This window comes from Limulus polyphemus, unplaced genomic scaffold (genome assembly GCF_000517525.1).
Source record: "Limulus polyphemus unplaced genomic scaffold, Limulus_polyphemus-2.1.2 Scaffold685, whole genome shotgun sequence".
Classification (NCBI taxonomy): domain Eukaryota; kingdom Metazoa; phylum Arthropoda; class Merostomata; order Xiphosura; family Limulidae; genus Limulus; species Limulus polyphemus.
This window is the reverse complement of record NW_013666295.1, coordinates 244,640-269,464: the sequence shown is the minus strand read 5'-3', so window position 1 is coordinate 269,464 and position 24,825 is coordinate 244,640. Positions and strand designations below refer to the sequence as shown.

Below are 24,825 nucleotides of genomic sequence, written 5' to 3'. Positions count from 1 at the left end.
TTCCTATATAATAAATCACTACATTACTTCTGTATAATAACTTGTTAAGACATGGGAATATCTTGTGAAACAACTCACTACAACATAGAACACTATCATCATGTGATAACTCACAAGCCACAGGACATTTTACTGTATAAACTCACTACGACCCAGGTCAATATTCCATGTAATAACTCACTTTAACATGAGGAACACTTCTGTGTAATAACTCATTACAAAACAGGGGATTATCCAATGTAATAACTCACTTTTACATAAGACATTATCCTATGTAATAACTCACCTTTACATAAGACATTATCCTATGTAATAACTCACTAAAACACAGAATAAAGTCCCATGTCAAAGTGAGTTATTACATGGGATAATCTCTCGTGTTGTGATGAGTTATTACACAGAAGCATTCCTTATGTTGAGGAGACTTAATACATGGGATAATCCCCTGTGTTGTGATGAGTTATTACACAGAATTATTCCTTACGTTGAGGAGACTTAATACATGGGATAATCCCCTGTGTTGTGATGAGTTATTACACAGAAGCATTCCTTATGTTGAGGAGAGTTAATACATGGGATAATCTCCTGTGTTGTGATGAGTTATTACACAGAAGTGTTCCTTATGTTGAGGAGAGTTAATACATGGGATAATCCCCTGTGTTGTGATGAGTTATTACATAGAAGTGTTTCTTATGTTGAGGAGAGTTAATACATGGGATAATCCACTGTGTTGTGATGAATTATTACACAGAAGCATTCCTTATGTTGAGGAGAGTTAATACATGGGATAATCCCCTGTGTTGTGATGAGTTATTACATGGAATAGTGACCTATTGTTCCATGTAATAATTCACTATGACACAAGACTTGACAAAAATATATTTTATTTTCCTACAATACCCCTTCTTCACTGAAAACTGGCAGTTAGGTTTAAGTACTTTGAAGATCAAGCCCACTAAAATAAACACAAAAGAGAAAAAGAGTTATCCTTATCACCACAGTGTTCTTTGGTGATGTAGTGAACATACTGTTTGTAAATAAAAAGTTCTTGCATGATTCAAGCATTGTATTTTATCGGATTCCTTATTCAAAACCTTAAACTTTAACTATACATTTTATAGAACCATTACATCATTACAAAATTGACAGATATTTGCAAGCTGTACTTACTAAAACTATCTAACTTTCACAAGTCACTAAACCCATCAAACGTGGATTTACGTATAAACAGAACATGGACTAAATATTACACACTTTACAAATGTATTCTAAATAAATCCCTCATTTATCATATTTCATCAAACAGTCCTCAAATAACATGGGCACAAGAAAAAAAAAACACACCAAAAAACAAAGACAGAAACTAAATGACACAACAATAACTCAGTTATCTCTAGATAAAAAAGGAAAAATTGACTAACAGATACACTGATTATGTCTAAAATGATGTAAAAGAAACAGAAAATCATATTTTTTTTATTTTCTTTTATATCAAACTTCAGTTTTTAAACAATTCTTTGACTGTTTGGATTGATCTAATATGATTAATCTTGAACAACTTTTTGAGTGGAATGAAAGTCCTATTGATCAACACCCAAATTTAGGATCATGTTCATTATATAAACCTTGTATCATTTAATAGAAAACAGCATAATAGTTTGTATGATACTTTATCTTGATATCCTGTTTTGGTACAGCTGAATATCTTAATGAATATCATCAAAAACTAATTTGTTACTTATAATGAAGATTCTTCAATCCAAAATTAGAAGAAACAAAAGTGCACATTGCACTGACTCCAATTTCAAGTTCAGCTCAGACTACAACAGGAACAATTTCAGCTAATTCTAGGTAACAGTTTAGAATATTACATTAGTAGATATTCCATGTATGTAAAAAAAAACATCAACACAATTATTATATTCCATCCATTTATAAATACTCTGAAAATCTACCTAGTGTTAACTATTACAAAAAATTAACATGGTGTTGCCTGCAACAATTTAAATTTGATTACAAAACTAAAGTTATAGTCTACACAAGCATAAATAAAATACACAGGTAAGACTTAACCATGTAGAGGAGTGTCAGGTAAAGAACAGTGGCCTGTCTTTTGAAATTTCAAAAACAATATGATAAGCATAAACTTATACTAAGAAACAGAATATTTTTATAATGAAAAAGAAAATACACTCAAATGCAGCAATTAATTCAGTAATAGAATAACTAAAATAGGTAATGAAAATTTGAAATTAGGATAAGTACTGAAAGTCAGAAAGTGTGTAACTAGGTAGGATGTGCAATGAAAGTAAAAAACTGTATAATGAGATATGATAAGCACTGACAGTCTGAAATTGTATAGAATAAAAACTGAAAGAAATTGTATATCTAGATAGGAAAAGCAATGAAAATCAGAAACTGTATAACTAGATAGAACAAGCACTGAAAGTCAAATAATGTACAGGTAGGATGAGCTGAGTCATAAACTGTACAATTAGAAAGAATAAGCAGTGAAAGTCAGAAATTGTACAAATACATATTATAAGCACTGTAAGTCAAAAATTGTATAACTATGCAGGATAGATGCTGAAAGTCAGAAACTATAACTAGAATAGATAGCATAAGAACTGAGAGTTAGAAACTGTATAATTAGACAAAATGATTACTGCAAGTCATAAATTGATACAACTAGAAAGAATAAATTCTGAAAATTAGAAACTATACAACTAGACAGGAAAAGCACTGAAAGTCAGAATCTGTATAACCAGGTAGAGGAAGCACTAAAAATTAGCAGCTGTATATCTAGGCAGGATAAGCAGTAAAAGTCAAACTGTAAAAATAAGCAGGATAAGAAATGAAGCAAGACATGAACTAAAAATTATAAACTGTATAACCAGGCAGGATAATAATTTAAAATCATAAATTGTATAACCAGGCAGGATAATAATTTAAAATCATAAAATGTATAACCAGGCAGGATGATAATTTAAAATCATATAATATATAACTAGGTAAGATAAGCATTGAAATTCAAAACTTTGTAACTAGGTAGCATAAATTCAGCTTACTGAGTGAACAATTGGTTAATTTTATGACTATGCATGCTCATTCTCAAATTAAAACTTACAAGATAATATTATAATCACTTCTTTTAAAATAAAAAGTTTCTGATGGTCATAACAAAGCACTTAAAGTGGTAGAGATGAAATAGCACTGTTTGAGGAAAATAACACTTTCGCTCAACATGTTTTCAGTGTAAACTTTAACAACAAATATTTTACTCTTTCAATAGGAAAGGTTCAAAACTCCTGATAAGCATAAGAAAAAATAATAAATTAAGTTCAGAAATGAATTCTACTTCATACCAACACAAAATACAAATTATGTTAAGCAAAATGTATTTTGGTTATGAAACAGTTGAAAAAATAATAAAAATACAAATACATAAGTTATATTCAGTAAAGAAGAAAAATAGCTCAAAAGTTGGAACTTTACATGTTGTAACTGTATAAATAATAGTGTTCCCTAATTAAAAAATAATTTAATACAATAGTATATTTTTTTGCAATAATTATTGATTTCTTGATGTTAATTAAATATAAGAAATAAAATATAGAAGTTAAACCTATTAATTTTTGTGCCCAAGGATGGAACAAAGTACAAGTTACATTATATGAGTTTTACTACACTGTTATTTGTATATCATTGTTAAGAGTAGAGACAACACTTTCCAGCTTTCAAAGTCTAGCACAGAACTATGTTACAAGCTTTTTATTTTATTCTCACAAAGACAAATACTACCATGGTCACCTGACTGATTGGCTTACACTGTACTACATAATTTTTTCTTCTCATAAAAATGTTTACCAAACTCAATTCAGTTTCAATTTTAATACTTTTTCTTCTCAGAAAATCAAATGTGTACTCTACTCAGCTTTTACAAGCTTTCTCCTTCTCACACAGACAAATGCATACCCTAATCATCTATTTCAGTGGTCCAGTTTGTAATGAATAATGTCTACTATACTCAGCTTTTTCACTGGCTCAACTGCATGAAGATATTTCACATTCAGTATAATCATAAGTATAGCAACAAACTTCTCACAAAGAGTAACGGATATTTTTTGAAGATAACAAGCTTTCTAATATCAAACATTTGTTATGAAACTTGGAGTCAAACTCTTTGAAAACTGGGCATGTTACATTTGAGATTTAGTACAAGTAGAGTTATTACTACTACTTATTTGAAAAACAAATCAAGTGTTGAATTAAGGGGAAAAACATTAAATAGACAGTTAACAATTCTTCATAATAGCTTATGCTAATAGCTTCTTTTTTTTTTTTGCAATACACATGGCAGTGGTCATTCTAATAGTTTCCCAGCTATTAAATGCTGACGTTTATGTACAAAATTGTTCAGAAGTAGATAAAATCTATAAAATGGAAGCACCTGCTGATTGTACATACTGTTCTAAAACTGCTTTTGTGTTCATCCTAATGTATGACTCTTAAGTTGCTAGAAGAATCACATTAAAGAGTTGGCCAACAAGAACACTACCTTCTCATCTTTGGTACTCAGCAAGTGGCTTCACTAGTCCTTCTAAAATGCAGAAAAGTTTTCAATACATAAATCACTTGCAGCATGAATATAGTCTACATTTTTGGTCTTTCACCTGTTACAAAATCAGTAAATAACACACATTTCTCTAAATTATGGCAGATCATAATTTGCAAAGTACAAAATCTATCAACAAAAAACACTGGAAGCATTTTAGTATCATACGGTAGAAAGATGTTTTGTCATGTATGCAAGATTGTATGAACTTAAAGAGGACATGTTTTCAAAGCTACATATAACCATATCAAGGAAAAACTACAAAATAAATCATCATTGATTTCAAATGGGTGAAAATACTCAGTACCATAAAAAGTAAAGAACAGATAACATTAATTGAAATGGTAAAGGGGATAATTTCACAAAAATAACAATAGTGATAACACCAAGGTGCTGGCAATATCCTGTTACCTTGTTTATTTCTAAACAAGTAAGAAACTAGTCATAAAACTACAAAGAAATGCTTGAGTTGCCCAAATCAAATTTAGAGGTTAAAGGACATTCAAAAGTGTTGACTTGAAGAATCAATATAAATATAGACACACAATAAATGGTGAATAATGGGTGTTGGGAAAATTATTCAAAAATTCACAAGATATAGATTCCATCTGTTAGATATACATGAGTTTTTACGTTTACATTTAATGCAAGCATTATGCTTTAGCTAGTTTTTATAGTGTGTGTGTGTGTGTCAAATTTAGTTTGTTTTTTTTAAGTGATAGTTTATTGCAAGATTGTTTATGTAACTGTTTATGAATCATACGTTGGATAGTTCACTAGTTATGAATTGGTGATTGTTATATTATTGTGTAATGTTATTAGAACCTCCTAAGTTTTTCTCATTGTTTTAATTTACTATTATTGCACCATAATATCTCATAGTGTGTGGAACATTCTAGGCCTCTGTTGGGATATAAATATGTGTCAAAAATTTAATTTGAGAGATAGATAGATCTAGACTGAGTGATTGGGAGATTAGTCATAAAGAGTGTATAGTGGTAATTTTTAAAAGCGAAAGAGTAGAGAAGAATGAATTCATCTTATCAATTGTGTTCTAAAGTAACACTGCTGTGTGGAACTTGATGAAAAAGAGACAATTATTTAAAGCTAGATACAACTGTGATAACCAACAGTGTAAGAAACATTTGTGTATATATTTTGACTTGTTTTAATATATTATTTTAAAACAAGTGGACTGTGTGCTATTTGTTTAATGTTGGAATTTATTGCCTACAAGTCATAAACACTTAATGTAAAGAATCTGGCCTATACATAAAACCTGACAACATTGAGCCTGAAGGATAACCACAGTTGACAAACAGAATTCTTAAACCTAACATACAGGGAGGTTATAAAGGAGAGAATAAATAACTATGCAAGTTCCTTCCTGTTCCTACTTGTAAGATGTTTGCTAAAGGGTACAGAGACCAAAAACATGGCCAAATAACAAATGGAATGAAATCTAACCTGAAAATCCATGCTTAACCACTTAACAACAGCTACACTTTTTAAATACCTTTCTCGGCATGTCACAATGTGTTACCAAGTTATATTCCAAATTTAATTAAACCAATTTATTATTTCTTTATTTTGAAAGAAACCTCTGAAACAAACAGTTAAGACTTCAGTTTTCTATCATATGATACTACAATGCAGTTGAAATATCTTGGATTTGGTTGCATATTTTTCTGTTCAGTTGTTTCTACCTCTACGACAGTTTAGACTTTAGTTTCATTTTACAAAATGAATAGCATTGTCTCTGTCTTTTATGAGTATGGAACACTAAGCTCTAAAGTAAAATTCCTGAGTTTCTTCTAATCTTTTCACACCTATTTCCTATGTTCATCTACTGTTAGCGGCTGAAGTAAAAACCTGCCGAATACAAAGCAACGAACCGCCGCTCCTTACTTAGTTTGACACTGTCAATATCAAATAAGCTCATGCAGTGCAATTCCTAGAACTTTCCTGGTTTGAAAACACTATGGGGGTAGGATTTACCAACATGCTGACAATATAATGGTTTCAACGACAATTGTCTGAACTATTATAATATGTTTATGTTATGACTCTCTAGAAAGTTCGCGGGCTGATCCAATAAGTCAGTAAGCAGATGTATCCTACAGAAACTATTCGAATTCCGGCTCCGAAAACACAGTATGGTAGAATTTGCCGGCTCCTTTACAGTACAGTGGTTGCAACAAGAATTGTCTAAAGAGAGAAAATACTTATGATATGGCTCTGTACAAAGTTGTATCCAACCCAAATTTGTAAGGCCCCTGCCAAAGGTATAGAAATTCTGATAATGATGGAAATGTCAACATCAGAAAGAATGTGTCATATCAAAGTTAACAACATGACTGTCAACAGCTTATTTAAGAACCTCTGACACACGTGCAATGTCATGTAGGAGGTTGGAGAATTATGGGCAAGTGATGCATGCTCTGTAATGCATAAAAAAATTCTGAAATTTTTTGTCATGTTTTGTTGACAGCATGTGTTCAAACTCAACAATGAAATACTTTCAGTATTTCAGAGGTAAGCATATCTGATTTGAATACTTGATCTTTACTAACTTTTGGTTCTAATACTCTAAATAATAAGATACTTTTAACTTAGTTTAGTTTTTAATTTATTAATAGACTGATTTTTTTGAAAATATCAAAGATCAATGTAAACTACATTTAGTTATTGTATTATTAATAACTGAAACAATGTGCAACCAACTAGCACACCTAAAGGGCAAATTACTCTACCAATGTTGCTGATTTGTATTTATTTCATCATGCAGTTCTATTTGTGAATCATTATACTAATTCTCAAAATTTTAAATTTACTTTTTGTTATACTGGCATTTGAATTACTGTTAATAATTTAAATTTCATGCAAACACTTTTGTTAATTTGCCTAGATGATTTAGACTTAGACAATGTTTTTGTAAACAATAAAGTTCAGATTAAAATTTTGATGAAATATGCATATTGAACTTTCAGACTTTTGGTTTTCCATCACCCAACAGTGTGATTCTGTAAAACACAGTTCAAGGAATGGTAATTTCACAATTGAAACATTATTTGCTACATTGTAATAGTTTCTTTTTTTGTATAACCTTACTCTTTTAATAGATAAATTAATTTGTAATGGTTTTCAATATCAGCAAGTTTTAAAGCTTTATGTTTTTCATAACAGATAATACTTCACTAAAAAAAAAGACTTCTTTACACAGTTATTTAACTTTATAATTTTTCTATACTGAAAATGTATTTTTAATAGGTACTTCCTAATTCTCACAGAAATAGCTATTCTTGTTCAGTGCTGTCCTCTATATGAAAAATTCTTTTATGCATGGCACAAGCTTTCCCCTCCATTTAAATCGATTGATTCCAATGGAGAGGAAGGCTTGTGGCATGAAAATTATCATGCTTCAACCCTCCACCAATAAGAATGCAACATACTCTCATGATGCATGTGACTCCAGCTATTCAATTCTACCAAACTATCACTTCAAGTTTTGGCAGAAGACAAAAGCACTGGTTTTCAGTGAAGAGGAAGGCTGGGAAGTGTGAGAGGAGGTAAATACCTATTGGAATTACATTCTGAGTAAAGGAAAATTACAACTTCCGATATGTTACGTTACATTCTCTCACATAAATAGCTAGAATCCAGTGCGAGGGAAAAAAGGAAGAATCCTTTGAAACCAACCTAAGGAAACTTTCTAAGAGGAGATAGTCAGATTTTAAGATCTGATGTGGAGAACCACACCACTTCTGAACCAGGTATACTCTTCACCCATTGTAGAAATATGTCCAACATAAGGGCAAAAAATGGAGGAGCACATCCAAGTTTGAAAGAACTAAGGTTGGATAGTGATCTGAACCACATAATATATTTGCAACTCTATCACAGATATTATAAAAGTGGAAAATTAAAAGGATGTGTCCTAGGCATAGAGTGGCTAGGGCACGACGGACCTTACATGGCAAGTCAACTATATCCAAAATCAATGCCGTTGGGAACCAACATCCATGCCGGGATAAGATGAGGATCATACCATTGGTAAGTGAACTACAATCCAAAACCCAGCCACAGAGAACCAACATCCATGTGGGGTTAGGAAAGAGGATCATACCATTTTCATCTGCAGTTCATGAGGCCAGAGGGTATCAAGAACAAATGAACAGGGCACATGTTAATATAACAAACTAGATATATCGATCCAGTAACCTGGCATCCAGAATCGAGGAGATGTCTGCACAATGTAAGCCATCTCCCTCAAAAGTGAAATTCCACAGAACTGTCGAAAGCACAGTAACATCCTTGAAATAATAAGCATCAAGGGATAGAGTAAGGTGAAGAACCATAATAATATGCAAGAAACTCCACCATGACCCACAACATGGATGGAGTAACAAGAGTATAATTGAGAGAGGAATATAGACATCTGTGATACATATGTGAGGACTTATGTTGTTTGGTTCATTCTAAATCCAAAACCCAGCCACTGGGAACTGACATCCATGTGGGGGTAGGATGAGGGATCCCAATCAAAGGGTTGAACTACAATTTTGATGGCTCGCTCCCATTTATATATATTTCATAATGGAGGATATCACATCATCTACACCAGTAGAACACCACCATTCTACTCTCAACTGAATGCTTGTATTTGTATTTCATTAACCCATTCAGGAGGATGCCTCCATGGTCCACCACCCCAGCAACTTGGAACTGGAAAGTGGTAAGGACTCTGAAACTCCACTAGAAGAAAAGGGGTGAAAAATGCGATTGATAGTCTGGAGGAACAACATCTGGGCAGTGCAATGGGTGACCACGAAACCCTATTTTTAAAAGCACACCATACCCATTTATTCAATACGATGTATGGCAGGGATGGTCAGCTATCCCCTTTAACCATGTAGTCCATGGATGAGTATGGCATGGGACAGAAGAATTAAATCATGAGGTTAAACCTACAAGCGATCCTGTGGAACACCCCATCTCTGTAGTGTGTTGCATGGCCATGAAAATAAGTAAGTCAACATGGACTTACAGTGTGGATTTGATCTGTTAAAGAATACCTGGTCAGGCACCATTAGCCACAGAGTAGGATCTAAACAATGACCAGTAACAAAAGGGAAAAAGGCCCCTAAAAAGGAAAAAAATATGAATAAATAACTCAACAAGTCAAAGTCTCACAGAATTCTCAACAATGGTTACAGGTGTGAGACGATAACCCGAAGAGGAAGAAACCGTGATCTGATGCAAACAGTAGGAGAAGAACACATCATGAGTATTCCTCATGCTCAATTGAAGAAGTACCTTCAAGGGACGACTAAGATGATACACCAATGAAAAAAGGTAAGGTGTTGAACTGGAGGAGAAGACACTTGGAACAAAGTACAGGAGGAAAACGATAAACAGGAAAAAGCCAACCGAATTAAGAGCCAAACCCAACTGGCGAAGGAGGAAGATCATGGACAGAAGACAGCTGCCAAAGAAGAAAAAGGTGGAAACAAACATCACAGAAGGAAGGGAATGAAGCTAAATGGAGGAGTTATCCTCACAAGCTGCCAAAGAGTTAGGGACAAAAAACAATCCAAGGAAAGGAGAAGATATGTAGAAGGATAAAGAGTATGTGAAACATTGATGGCAAATAAACAGACCACACTGTCCACAGGCAAAAAGGAGAAGGAAGGAAGTCATAAGGGAAAGTGAAACAAGAAGTACTGGGAGAGAAATCCGAACGTAGGCAAAGTGAGGCAGTGCAGGCCCACATTAATATCCCCATCTGGCAGGGCAACCCACCATAGCAAACAACAAATCTGGGAGAAACATATGAACGTGTAAAGTGTGGGAGAGGTAAATACATGAGGAATCGGGAAAAACAAAAGGTATGAGAGAGGGCCACCCGAAAATCGGAGATCGAGGAGACAGAAGACCCTTGATTCAAATGTCAAGTGAGGAAATCCTCATGATGAAGAACAGTTGGTTGATTAGAGGAAAAATCTGGATCCAGAAACCAATGATGGAAAACATTCCATTTGTGTTGGGAAACTTCCCTGGTGGAAGGGGGAATGAAACATGCCAGAAAAAAAGCTAACTGTTGGGAGAAGCCAGATTTCCTTGCCAATGACTAGTGTAAAACCAGGCATAAAGACAGAGGACAGGAAGGTCCAGATGAAGCACTGGTGACTGGGGGTAGCAAAGAAGGGACAGAATCAGAGGAAACGGAGAAGCCACAGAAACAACAGCTGAGACGGCCATGAAGGAGCTATCAGAAGGACTAAACACTGAGTGTGAACGATGATCGAAATAACCAGGAGAAGAAGAAGAATGGGAGGATAGAGAAATGTGTTCGTCCAATCCTGGCTGAAAACAACAATAGCCACAGCAAGAAGATGAGGGACTCGATACAAAAACAAGACAATTTGTGGCTAAGGGATGTAGCTAAAGCCTCAATGTGAGAAGTACCCCACTGAAGTCAAAGACACTGGAAACAAAAGGATCATGAGACAACTCTGTTGTAGAGGTTTTGTCTGGATGGAAATCTGACCTGCAACAAAAGCGAAACCACCAGGAACATGACACGCAAGGATATGAATATCGAGCATGTGGGCCCAAAAATATCCAACGTATGAAGACAGAGCGATTGAGAATGGGTGTTGCCCTGGTGATAGAGATAAGCAACCACCAAAGAAAAGTCAGAATAGATCATTACCAGATGATTTCTGGCCAGAGGGAGAAAATGAACAAAAACATGATGTACAGCAAGAAGCTCCAGCATGTTAATAGGATAACCCCTATTGGCCAAAAACTAAAACCCCAAATCTTCCTGTTGATAAACCCATGCCCATGCAACAATGAAATGTAGAAAACTGCATGAGGAGGAGGAAGCAGACACCTGTCAAGATGTGAGTTGTGTCTAACCACCAATGCTGATCATTGACAAAGGTAGGAGGAAGAGTAATAAGAGCCAACAAAGGATCACTTGCGAGATTTCACTGGTCGTGAAGAGCACACAAAAAGCCCGCACATGAGCCTGAACTAAGGGGATAAGGGCTATCATAGAAGATCAGAGCCCCAAAAGTGACAGAACCTCACAAGCAGAGGGGAAGGGTGGGCCAGACCGAGATGGGTGTTTAACTATTTCTGCACGGGTACCCTTTACTGAGCATGACACAAGGTTTTAGTGTCTTACATTCAAAATTTTATTAAACTACTTTTTGTTTACGTTATACCAATTAGAATAGTATAAAATATTAGCTAATAATCCATATGTTAATAGTATATAAGTCTTAAGTTCTTAATTCTAAAATGAAATATATAAAAAAAAATCCGAATTTCCACTAGTGTAACACACATGACAAATTTTGTCTTAGCATGTCATCATCCCTATTTTATCCACCACCCCTCGAAAATGTACAATATTAAACGTAAAATGCTCTCTATAAAATCGTTATTGCTCAAACAGACCATAATGTTTTGGCCTTCAATTTTCTTTTGTTACAGAGCTATCAAAGAGAAAATCAAACCCCTCCTGCCACACCTACCTGTTACATCCTCTCTTTCACAATCGGTTGATAGTTCTCTCTTATGTTTCATTATATATATTACTTATAACCAATAGAAAGTCAAGGTTTTTCATCTATCAAATGACATTTTGTATAACATTGTGTTCTGAACAGATAACCGTCAATGTCACTCGGAATAGCAATTTCGTTCCCATTGGAAAGTTAACGACTAGCTTGGATGAATTTGTAATGGCTCTTGTCTCATAGTTAGAAAGCCAGGAAAATCTTTAGAAGTAAGTGAATTTGTCTACTTTTTGCGTGTTATTAGTCTATATCCTTTGGTGTATTATTTAAGTAAATAAAAAGATATTTAGGATAAACGACTGTAGTTTCAGGTTACAATTTGAAGTCATACTAGAAAGAAAAAAGTTAATTTAGGTTTATTTCGATTTGTTTTGGTGGTTACGAGGTCAGTCGATTTGACTGATCCAGTTTTGAGATTAGGGTAGAGAAAATAACATATAAACTATAAGGATTTAGTGAAAAAAACGTTTGAAATGTATTTAGAAGGTTTTAGGGATTACACAAAGGAAATTTGAGATTTTAGAAATGGCGAAAAGTATTTTTAATTTTAACATGAAAATTACTTTGCACACAGACTATTCAAAATAAATACTCAATATATTCATGGACAAAACTTTATTTTATTTTATTACAAGTGCTTCACTAAGAAATATGACTTTTTGTATGTGACAGACTTGTAATATTAACTGAAAGCCTGCCAAATTTCGTGAAGATAAACCCAATATATAGAGAGTTATAAGTATTAAATTGATGTCAACTTTAAATGTGTACAGAAGGTCATGTGACTCGTTCAAATCGACCGACCCCGTGTCAAAAGATTTAAAAAGAAAAATCACCCAAATGGACAAGGTATTAGATAGGTTACAGTAAGGACTTCTCCAATTTGATTAACCAGCCCACTATAGTCGCTTCCAAGAGCAGCTGATAAGGGTTAAAGGCAGACTCCTGTTCGGAATGAGATAACAGTATCCAGTCATCCAAAGAAAGAGGAAAGCTCCAAGAGCAGCTGGTAAGGGTAAAAGACAGACTCCTGTTCAGAATAAGATAATAGTAGCCAGTCATCCAAAAAAAGAGGAAAGCACAACCTGAGAACAAGTGATGAATGAATGAATGCTCTGACCGCCCAACAAACATACAGGGCTGAAGTAAATCCAAAGGGCAGTGTGCAAAACCGATAAACCACCCCATGGAGAACAACAAATAGAGAGTCACAAGTGATGAGATATCAGGATATGCAAATAATCATTTGCGACATTCCTAAGGGTCTTCGATAAACTTGGAGAGAAAGCTCACCTAAGGGTGAAAAACTAGTTCAAGGTAAAATGGGTCAGATGGAAAATTAGTACAGGTTGCCAGTTTCTAGTTTGTCGTGAGGACAACAAACAACCTGGAATAAAAGCCTGGAGAAAGGTGATGAACAAGTGCAATTGCCTGTTGAGACAGAATATCTTTTACCACCTCAGACAGATGCTGGTTGATGGCAGGATCCCAAGTCATGGGGAAGAAAAAGGGTACCTGAGACATAAAAGGTGGGGAAAGAAATAGTAATAGTTCCTGTGATAAAACCCAAAGTACCCATTGAACTGTAGTGAAAGATTGCCAAAGGGTAACAATATAATATAGTCAAGCTCCCACTGGTTAGTCTCCGGTCCTGTTGGTGACATGCCCTTCGATTAAAATGACGAGATGAGAAACCCCTGAAAGGAGGAACGGGGAAGGGTAGATATGGACCAGGACAGGAAAGAAATAGGTGCTTGTCGTGGCTCCAACTGCGACAAACATGCGAGGAAAGTGTTGATGCTCAAATTACACACGTTATTCCAAAGTCTCAGATACATGATCGAAAACATATCGCCAATGAAAAGAGGGCCATAAGTAAATCCCAAAAAAAAAGAGGCAGCAAATGAACCTGGAAAAGTTCACATCATGACCTAGAAGATCCCAACAATACTGAAACTAATTGTGTAAAGCAAGAGCCTAAGATGACAAATGAGCCAACATGGAGGTAATAAGGAATTGAATAAAACATCACACATCTGAGAAATCATGTCAAAAAATGTTATATTAGGCCTAGATGATTCTGCAGGAGGGTTAGGGAGAGACATAGCAGAATCCGGTGGTGTAAAAAGGTTTGGTTTGTTCAGGAGAAGGAGATTAACTTATATAATGATCAATCTCATACCTTGCAGCCTGTGAAAATAGAGGTGTAACACCTGAAATGGGAATGTGAACCTCGGAATTCATTGTAGAAATACATATATCAAATAAAAGTGTTTGACGGAAAATATGCGAGTGTGAGAAAAAAAAACAAAAAAACTAGGAAATCAAGTTAAGTTAAAAGCTTTCTTAAATGTAAAGAAAAAAAAAAAATGAAGAAATTCCACTTTGGTAATTAAACTATTAACATCCCCATTCACATGAAGAGCACCAAAAGAAAAAATGTCTGAACATGAGTAGTGCCAAATGAGAAGTGATAGTTTGGTAGAATTGAATAGAGGGAGTCACATGCATCATGAGAGTATGTTGCACTCTTATTGGTGGATGGTTGACATATGATGATTTGCATGAGACACACATCGGAATCAGTCAATTCCAATGGAGGGGAGATAGAAGGCTTATGGCATGCATACAAATTTTTTTTGCATATAGAGTGCAGCACTGAACGAGAATAGCTATTTACGTAAGAGGAGGTAATATACCATATTGGAATTTCATTTTCTCCCAGCAGTTTAAATTATATTCGTTTTAAAGAGGGTGTTCTATATCTAAAATATCATTACTTGCTTAATTGATAACAACAGCTCTTAAACCAAGAAATATGACCTAGAAAGACAAACATCAAGAAGCTAGGCTAATCCTAGCTTCTTTGACTCGTGGTTAACATTAAATTGTAACTTAAAATTAGGTATAATTTAAGCTTGGTGGTTGGCAGATTATACTGCATTTCATCATGCTACATAGGAAAGTAATACAGTGCTGCTTCTTTTAAAAAATTTGCATTAAATTATATAACTTTAATAACAACTATAAAAATTTTTAGTATGGATGATGCATAAGTGGTGAGTTTATTTAATTTCATTGTATATTAAAAAGGAGGATTATATTATAGTTTTATTGCTTGATTTTTGAAATTCTATAATGAAAAGTGACTACCACAACCGTGAATAGTAAATAGGAGTTAAAAACCTAGGAAATTGTTGATTTAAGTACCTAGGATTTACCCTATTTACACTTGTTATTCAAGACTAGTTTCACAGCCGTGTTTGAGAAATATTGGAGAGACGAGATTATCCTCAAAACTTTTTAGATGATATTACCAAAGCTCTCTCTCTCTGGAATTGGTATAATGTCACTATCTGTTTATGTTGTACTATATGATTTAGATACAAGTTCACGTATCTGTATGTCCAAACAAATTGTGTTTTAACAAGAAGCAAATTAAAAGAACCAAAACTGTACCAAATGGGTGGTAGTTGGGTACCTATACTGTGTGGCGAGTGTTATAATTCTATATTAATTAGTACCAAAAAATAACTATTATACTCACAACTAGTTGTGAACATTAGATGTGTAGTTGGACTAGACATTCTGGGCTAAATGGTCTCATCCATTTATTGATTTACCAACTCGTTTGTTGTTGTTAGTACACAAGTTTGTTTTTTTCACCCATAATTACATGGATAACTGAAGAAATAATATCCTCAATATCAAAATTATTTGAAAGTTATAGCCATTGTTTTTCTAGTCCAAAATTATACCTTCTGTAGTTTTACATCAGGTAAATTTTGGCTCATTTAGTTTGTTTCTTGACCAGGTACAATACATTATATTCAAATTCTCATCAATTTAATACATTTTATATATGTAGATATAAACACACACACACACATATATATTACAAGTCTACATTTCATTGCATAACATAACTCTATCTATTAAGTATAAATTCATCTAATAAATAATCAAAAGAAATCTATGTTATCCATACTTCATTGCATAACTTCACCTGCTGACTAATAAGAAAAAATCTACATTATCTGTACTTCATTGCATAACTTCATCTGTTAATTAATTAGAAAAAATCTACAGTATCATTTATACTTCATTGCATGACTTCATCTGTTAATTAATCAGAACAAATCTACATTATCCATACTTCATTGCATTGCATTATCTGTTAACAAATCAGAATAAATCTACATATTTGTACTATATTGCATAACTTCACCTGTTAAGTAATCAGAAAAAATCTAGTCTTATCAATATATCATTACATAACTTCATCTGTAACTTTGCAGCTGTATCAGTATTTCATTTCTTAACTTCAAATGTTAACTAACCATAACAAATTTATAATCTAAGTGATATTTTTCTTTTTAGTTTACCATATTAACTGTATAGTAGTAATATATACGAAATTAGATGAAACTCTTATTAACTTACCATTGTATACTTTCAAAATTGCCTCACACACAAATTTATACTGGCCCTAAAGAGAGAATTGGAAAATGAACTAATTTTTAAAATTACTATGATTGAACAGTTTTGAAAGTAATAAAAACTTTTAAACTAAACACTAAAAAAAATATTGTTACAAATCTAGCATGTAATGTTATTCACAAATTTTTAAGTCTAATAAGTTAAAACTTTGACATAAAGAACAACTTAATCATTAAGATAAAGATCCTATTAATACTTTAAAAAAAACATTCATAACTTTTTTTTTCAAATATTGAAACAATGTCAACAAAAATGTTAGAAGTTAAAAAAAAAAAGGGGGGAAGATAAACAAATTATCAATAAGCATCTAATCAGAATTCAAGAATTCTGTTAACTCCTGTTAAAGATACAAAATAAATATTAATTTTATGATTGATATATTGATTTGAGAAAAACTTGAAATATACAAAATTTAAATAGGTATAAAGACAAGAGATATTCATATCATAGCAAATTAAAACAGTGGTTTGTAGAGGGGAAAAAATTCTCCTTATACCATAAACGTTCTGCTTATTAAAAAAATCAGTTTAAGACATTCATAGACATAATCAATTGTTCTGAGAGTGTAGATTCAAATAAGTATATAGTAGGCTGAAAAGTACAGTAGAAAAATCAATTGTAATGTACGACTTTTCTTATTGTCAGGCATTTAGAAAACGGGTCATAGTGATTTCTTGGTTGACAATACAGGGTTTACTTACAGGTACAGTAATTTCGTCATTATGAATATATGGTTTACATAAAGATACAGTAATCTCTTGACTAAGAGTACAGTGTACTTACAGAAATATTAATTTTTATGATTAACTCCAAAGGGTTCATTCACCTATATAGTAATATTTTGGTTAAAACTATAAGATTTACTCACAGATAGAGCTATTTGTTTGTTAAGAGAACAATGTATAGTCTCAGATACAGTAAGTTCTTGACACAAGTAAAGCTATTAATATATCACAATTCTACATTTGATTGTATAACTACCTATTGAGTATAAATTCATCTAATAACTAATCAAAACAAATCTACAGTATTATCTGTACTTCATTGGATAACTTTATCTGTTAAATATTCAGAACAAATCTATAGTGTTGTTATGACAGTGAAAGTCACGTGACGCTGCTGTCGCATTGGCGCTGGTGGCGTGTGCAAGGAGTTTCTCGATTGATCGTGAATTTCCTAGTTTGTTCAAGGCACCCTCTTTTTTAGTATATAAGCCCAGCAAATGAAGCCAACAAAAAACGATAGAATTACATAGGCAGATAGATTGAAGATTGAGATAATTGAGTTAAGCGAACAGTAGGCACCGTAAGTAAAGTGTGTGAATCGCTGTGAATTATAGTGTGTTTTTATAAAAGTAGTTAAGTTAAAGTGACTGTGGAAATTCTGTGTATTACAAAGTTGTATCGAGAAAGAATAAACTAGTTTTAATTAAGAAAGGACTTATATCGCAGAAGTTCCTCGGAAATAATTTATACCGGACATTAACAAACGAACAGAGTCGTAACAGTATCAACTGTATTTGCATGACTTCATCTGTTAACTAATCAAAACAAATCTACAGTATTATCTGTACTTCATTGCATAACTTCATCTGTTAAATATTCAGAACAAATCTATAGTATCAACTGTATTTCATTGCATCACTTTATTAGTTAACTAATAAGAACAAACCTATTTATCCATACTTCATTGCATAACTTCACCTGCTGACTATTCAGAACAAATCTATATTTACACACAATTTTTTGATTAATACTAAAGAGTGTACTCACAGAAACATCAATTTTTGTGATTAACTCATAGATATAGTTATTTACTCAAAAATATAGTTATTTTTTGACTAACAATACAATTTACTCACTGTTGCAGTAATTTCTTAATTAACACAAGGTACACTCACTGGTACTCACACATGCAGTAATTTCTTCACCTACACTAGAGAGTATTCTCACAGATACAGTAATGTTTCAGTTGACACTACAGGATTTATTCAGAGAAGCAGTAATTTATTTGTTAATACTATCGGGCTTACCCACAGGTATGGTAATTTCTTTGCTAACACAACAGAATTTATTTACAGATACAATAATTTCTTGTTTAACACTATAGGGTTTACACACATATGATAATTTCTTGACAAAGTGTACTCAGAGATACGGTAACTTTTTTGGTTAAACTTATAGGGTTAACTCACAGACACAGTATTTTCTTACTTGACAGTACAGGTCTACTCTCAGATACAGCAATTTTTCGATTAAGGGTTAACACAGATACAGTTATTTTTTTTGCCTAACACTACAGGATTTACTCACAGTTACAATAATTTCTTGGTTAACACTACTCAAAGGTATAGTAATTTCTTGATTAAATGCATGGTTTACTAAAAGAAACAGCAGTCATAGTAGATACATGTTACTGGTTTACATTCCAAATTTCTTATCTAAAAAATCACAATTTATTAAGGAAATTTCCAGTTTAAGAAAAATTTAGTTGATAAATACTAATTAAAAGAAAAGACATACAGCAGTTTGAATGAGCATTGCTCGCTGATCTCTCATAGCCCGGACAATGTCTAGAGGGTAAATGGGTTCGTTGGCCTCAATAAGGCACATAGCTGTCTCCATTAGAATTAAAACTCCTGTTCTCCCAATTCCTGCACTAAGATTCCGAAAGAAAAACATGAAAACTCAGATAACCAATAAGTAAATATTACAACTAAGAACTTTAGACAAAGTAAGAAGATGCCAACTAATCAACATACCTAAGGGTACATATGAGCTTGATAAATTTCAATTTTAAATGAAAGAATAAAGTACAAGCATATGTTATTCAATTTTACTTGCATATCCTAAACCCATAAATCCCTTGTAGTATAATCACATTTGCTGGTATAGCCTAAACTTACAAATGTCAAGCAGCATAATCACTTTTCCTGGTAAAAAGAGTTAGCATATAGGATCACACACAAAAGGTGCAACAAATAAAAAAAAACCCAAAACTCAAGCACTTTTGAATAGTTGACTATAGTTAGATAAGGAGAATAAGGGGTATTGATTAATGAGTGCAATGTAATATACAAGTACAAATGTTAGCATCATGTAAGCTGGACATACCAGATTAGTTGACCTTGGAGACTAGGCAATCATAATTGGACACGATGGTCTCATGTTTTGTTTGTACAAAAGAAATGTGTACATTACATGAAAGACGTAAAAGTGATCATAGTTAAAAAATATGTTTAAACAGTTTTCAGAGGGCAAAAAAATAAAATAAAAAACAAAAAGAGAATGGGAATTAGAGAAAATGATATTTAAAGATACATTAAGTAAATATGAAATTATAGAATTCATAGTAAACATTAATTCTCCAATGTGAGATTGGTTAAATGGATCAGCCTCATCCACATAGTTAAACCTAGACATGTCAATATTAGTACCGACTTAAATTTACACATTTCAAATACTGGAATTTCCTTAAATCCACAGATATAAAATTCTGGTACTTAAATCAAATAATGTCAATTATTTGTACTGACTTAAATAAACATATGTGAAATAGTGGTAGTGACTTGATCAAGTATGCAATAAGTCTACAAAATTCGAACACAGATAATGGTTGCACCAAGAAGTAAGGCTACAGATTCTGAATGTAAGTAATGACTTGTCCAATTCTGTATTAAACTAACAAAGTGTAATGTGCAAGTATATTTTACCTTTGTTTAATGATACTGTTTTGTTTCAACCTTTATCATTTACTGTATGACACACACTTAGTTATGTAGCTGAATGGAGAAACTCAAATATGAAAGAACTACAAAACTGCTATCAGAATGTAAAACAATATTTTCAGTTTCTTATACAAATCTGAATAGAAAATGATTGAAACACATATTTCTTAAACTCAATGTTTATTAAGTTTTCCATCCTCACACACCTATCTACAATGGATACTGTGGACTCTACCATCCCTACCCTGTTTTGCCTAACCTTCACAGTAAATCACTAGCATCCATAATCCCTCCATTTTTTCATTCAAAGTTTATTAAGAATTTTCATCCTCACACGTACCTGCAGTGGACTACAGTGGACTCCACCACTCCTACTCTGTTTTGCCTAACCTTCACAGTAAACTCTAGAAAGTCACTAGCATCCACAGGCACTCCATGATCTGGCCATGCTGTATATTGCATGTGAGTGATATGTCTTTCTTCAGAACTCTAGGAATCACAGAAAAACATTAGGCTGCCAACTACCACTTTTAGTTGAAATAATAAGTTACAAGTCACCTGGTAATAAATAACCATAATACTTCATAGTTAGAGGTAATTTGGATTCTATAAATACTGTCTGTAATTTAAGACATGTTGATGAAGTATGAGATATGATACATGTTTAAATGGTAATTGCAGTCCAAGTAGTAATGAGACATATGACACTGAGAAATTACTAAGATTTAATGTTAACTGCAGTACAAATGGTAACAACATACACAGCTGAGACATTAAGGGCAACTACAGTCTATGTGTTACCATTGAGAGATGACAAAGACTAAATGGCAACTGCAGTCCAAATGAGAAGAACACATGACTAGATTTGTAACTACAGTCTACTTGTTAACTCTTTCCATATGAGCATCCTTTTCTGTGCATGTCACGAGGTTTTACTGAGTTACACTCAAAATTTAGTTACTTTATTATCAAGGTATACATATAAACTTGGCATTAAAACATAGCTAGTAATATACATTTTAATATTATATAAGTTTTAAGTTCTTAATTTTATAAGTCAATATTAAAAAATATTATCACTTCCCCCTAGAATAAGAATTGTGACATTAGCTCCCTAGGTATCCCCTCTTCTCTAATTTATTTGCCACCTTTAAGACAATTATGAAATTTAAAGTGAATTACTCACTATAATATTGTTATTATTCAGGCAAAACATAATTTTTTTATCTTCAATCATATTTGTTTATAGAGCCATAAACTACAAAAATCAGATCCCTCTTGCTACACCCACCTGTCACAAATTTTCAATAGATTTCTCTGATGTTTACTACTATATTTTTTATAACCAATAGAAAGCCAAAGTTTTAATCTACAAAATGACATATTACATTATTTTGTTTTCTGTACAGATAATTGTTTATTTCACTTCCAGTTCAAACTTTATTCCCACAGGAAACACACTGAAGAGCTTAGCTGAATTTTTAATAGATTTTGTCCCATAGTTAGAAAACCAGAAAATTTATGATAGTTATAGGACATTGTTTGCTTTACATGTGTTATTATTCTATGTTTTTTGGTGCATTATTTAATTATATAAAACATTATTTAGTGCAGTAGTACCATTGGTATACAAAAGTAGGGTTATGTTTCATCAACACACAACAGCAAAAAAAAAACAGGTAAGTACTATATTTCTCCTTTTTCCTGTGTATTCTTTAGTTATTATTATAAAAATAACCAAAATGTAAGCATTAGAAACGTTTTAGGTTAGATAAGGTAAAATAAATAACAATAATAATAAAAAAATTTCATGAGGTACGCTCGCGAGTAGCTCATGCATTAGGTAATTTGATAGGGTAATGTAAGCTACTACACGTCACAATTTGAAGACATTCTAGAAAGGAAAAGAGAATCACTTATATATATTTCAGAGGCTTATATGGTGATTATGAGATCAATTAAGTTGACCAACCTTGTATACAGTTAGGGTAGAAATGCGCAAAAAGGAAGTCCCATAACCATAGGGTTAATACTTACTGAAAGCTTGCAAAATTTCTAGAAGATACACAAAACATATTAGAAATTATAGTATTGACACAGTTGAGGTCAATTTGGGACCACGAACTCAGCCATTTTGACAGAGACCATAGCGAAAGCATTGATAAGGAAGATGGCTCCAATTTAAATAGAGGAGACTAATACACAAATTGTAACTACAGTCCCTGTGATGCAGAAATATGACTGAACCTTAAATAGTAACTTTAGCCCATGTGTCACTACAAGAGATGATCAATACATAAACATTACTATAATACTTGCATTAAAAATACTAATTTAACCCATAAGCTTGAGCAGTTTTGCAAAGTGGACTCTTCTTCAGGAGCAGAAAGTGTGCAGATGTCAATATGAGAGAACAATGAGATGTAAATAGTAACTACAATGCACATGTCAGTAATAGATAACTGAAATGTAAATAGTAACTACAGTGCATGTGATAATGATAGATAATTGAGATGTTAATAGTAACTACAGTTCATGTGAATGATAATTAGACAGGCTACTAAGATCATGACTTTGAACAAAGGTTTCTAATGCACAGCAGGTTGGTGAAAAGTTGAAATGAGACAATAAGTATAAAATACCTCAGTATGTATGAGGGTGAACTCCCGCTGGACAAAGGACGGACTTTCTACTTCTACTAGACAAGTCACTTGAAGACGTCCATACTCAACTGTGTCATATATTTCCGGCCAGTACTTATGACATTTAACTCGCCCACGTTCCATTAAAGTTGTCACCATTACTATTAATGTAGACTGCTGTTCCCACACCATCTGAAAATCACATTAAAATAAAAAAACAGGTTCAAAGTATAAAGTGCAAAACATAGAAAAAATATATATATAAAAAAGAATGTATGATCACATGCATTTCACCCTGTAAAATGTGTAATGAGATAAGTGTATAATTATTCTATAAAAACCATTACCCACATAACTTTTAGTCTTCTTTAACACTTTCACTACAGGCATCTTTTTCGATGCATGTCACAAGGTTTTACTGAATTACATTCAAAATTTAATTACTTCATTATCATGGCATACATATAAGCTTGGCATCAAAACATAGTTAGTAATCCAAATTTCTTAACTCTATAATGCAATATAAAAAAAAAACATCCCCAATTTTCCCTAGTATGATAATTGTGACACTTGCTTTTTAGGTATCCCGTCTTCTCTAATTTACTTACCACACCTATGATAATTAAGAAATTTAATGTAAATTACTCATTATAATATTGTAATCGTTCAGCCAAAGCATAATTTTTATAGCCTTCAATCTTGTTTGGTTATAGAGCTGCAAAATAAACAATTACACCCCAAGCCCACCTGTCACATCCTCTCTTTAAGAAATTGCCAATAGTTCTCACTGATGTTTAATACTATATTATTTATAACCAATAGAAAGCCAAAGTTTTAATGTATCAAATTAAGTACTATACTACATCACTTTATGTATAGGGAATTGTCTATTTAAATTCCAGTTCAATCTTTATTCTCATGGAAATCACATTAATGAGCTTAGCTGAATTTTTAATGGCTCTTGTCTCAGTTAAAAAGCCAGAAAAATTGTGATAGTTAACTTTTTCAGAACAGGCTTGGTCCCTGGAACCAACCTCATAACCATTTTGTGCTTGTTATAGTTTTCATGCTATAACTTTTAAATTAGTAAGCTATTGTTAACAAAATTTGGCAGTTTATCAGTAAATATTACAATGCTTCCATAAGCATTAAGTCTGAAGGTTTATAAAACAATGTTTTTCTTGTGTCTTTTTTTTTCTTTTCGCAAGTAATATTCATTTTAAGATTAAAAATACTTTTATGCATCAGAAAATTTTGAAATTTCACATGCAGTCTTTATAATGTCGAGATAGTTATCAAATGTTTCTTAAGAAAAAACTTTATATTTTATCTGTTATTTTCAGGAATTAATCTCTGTACGGGATAAGTAGATTTGACCGATCTCGCAACCACCTTAAAAATTAGGAAATAAACATAAATTATGCCTCTTTCATTCTAGAATGAACACATATTATAACATGAAAACATAAATATTTAGACTAAATAGCATAAATCTCATAACATTATACATTAATATATATTTATTATTTTTATTATACTGATCTTTCAGCCATGCTTGGCTAACAATACAGAAGTTACAATGATGTGGCTCACGTACACTCATTTTATCGTATCAAATAACATAAAACTGACCTTTAGTCTGTGTAAAGTAACTTGTCTTGGCTGTGTTTTAGTAGACTAGTATTTTGTAAAATACAGTCAAATTTCAATTATTATGCATTATATCTGTATATAGATTATTGCTATTTT

The 24,825-nt window shown here is 32.6% G+C and overlaps 1 protein-coding gene across 1 annotated transcript in view; it reads right to left on the bottom strand.

The window, feature by feature from the left end:
* Positions 1-867: 867 nt before the first annotated feature.
* LOC106459945 (tyrosine-protein phosphatase non-receptor type 4-like) overlaps positions 868-24,825 on the bottom strand; it is a 265,493-nt gene continuing 241,535 nt past the window's right edge. The window contains exons 26-30 of the mRNA XM_013919617.2: positions 23,077-23,268; positions 20,775-20,923; positions 19,230-19,365; positions 16,651-16,696; positions 868-4,600 (exon numbers count right to left, since the gene is read on the bottom strand). Of these exons, the coding sequence (XP_013775071.2) occupies positions 4,563-4,600; positions 16,651-16,696; positions 19,230-19,365; positions 20,775-20,923; positions 23,077-23,268 (561 nt within the window). The 3' untranslated portion in view covers positions 868-4,562. The remainder of the gene's footprint in view (positions 4,601-16,650; positions 16,697-19,229; positions 19,366-20,774; positions 20,924-23,076; positions 23,269-24,825) is intronic.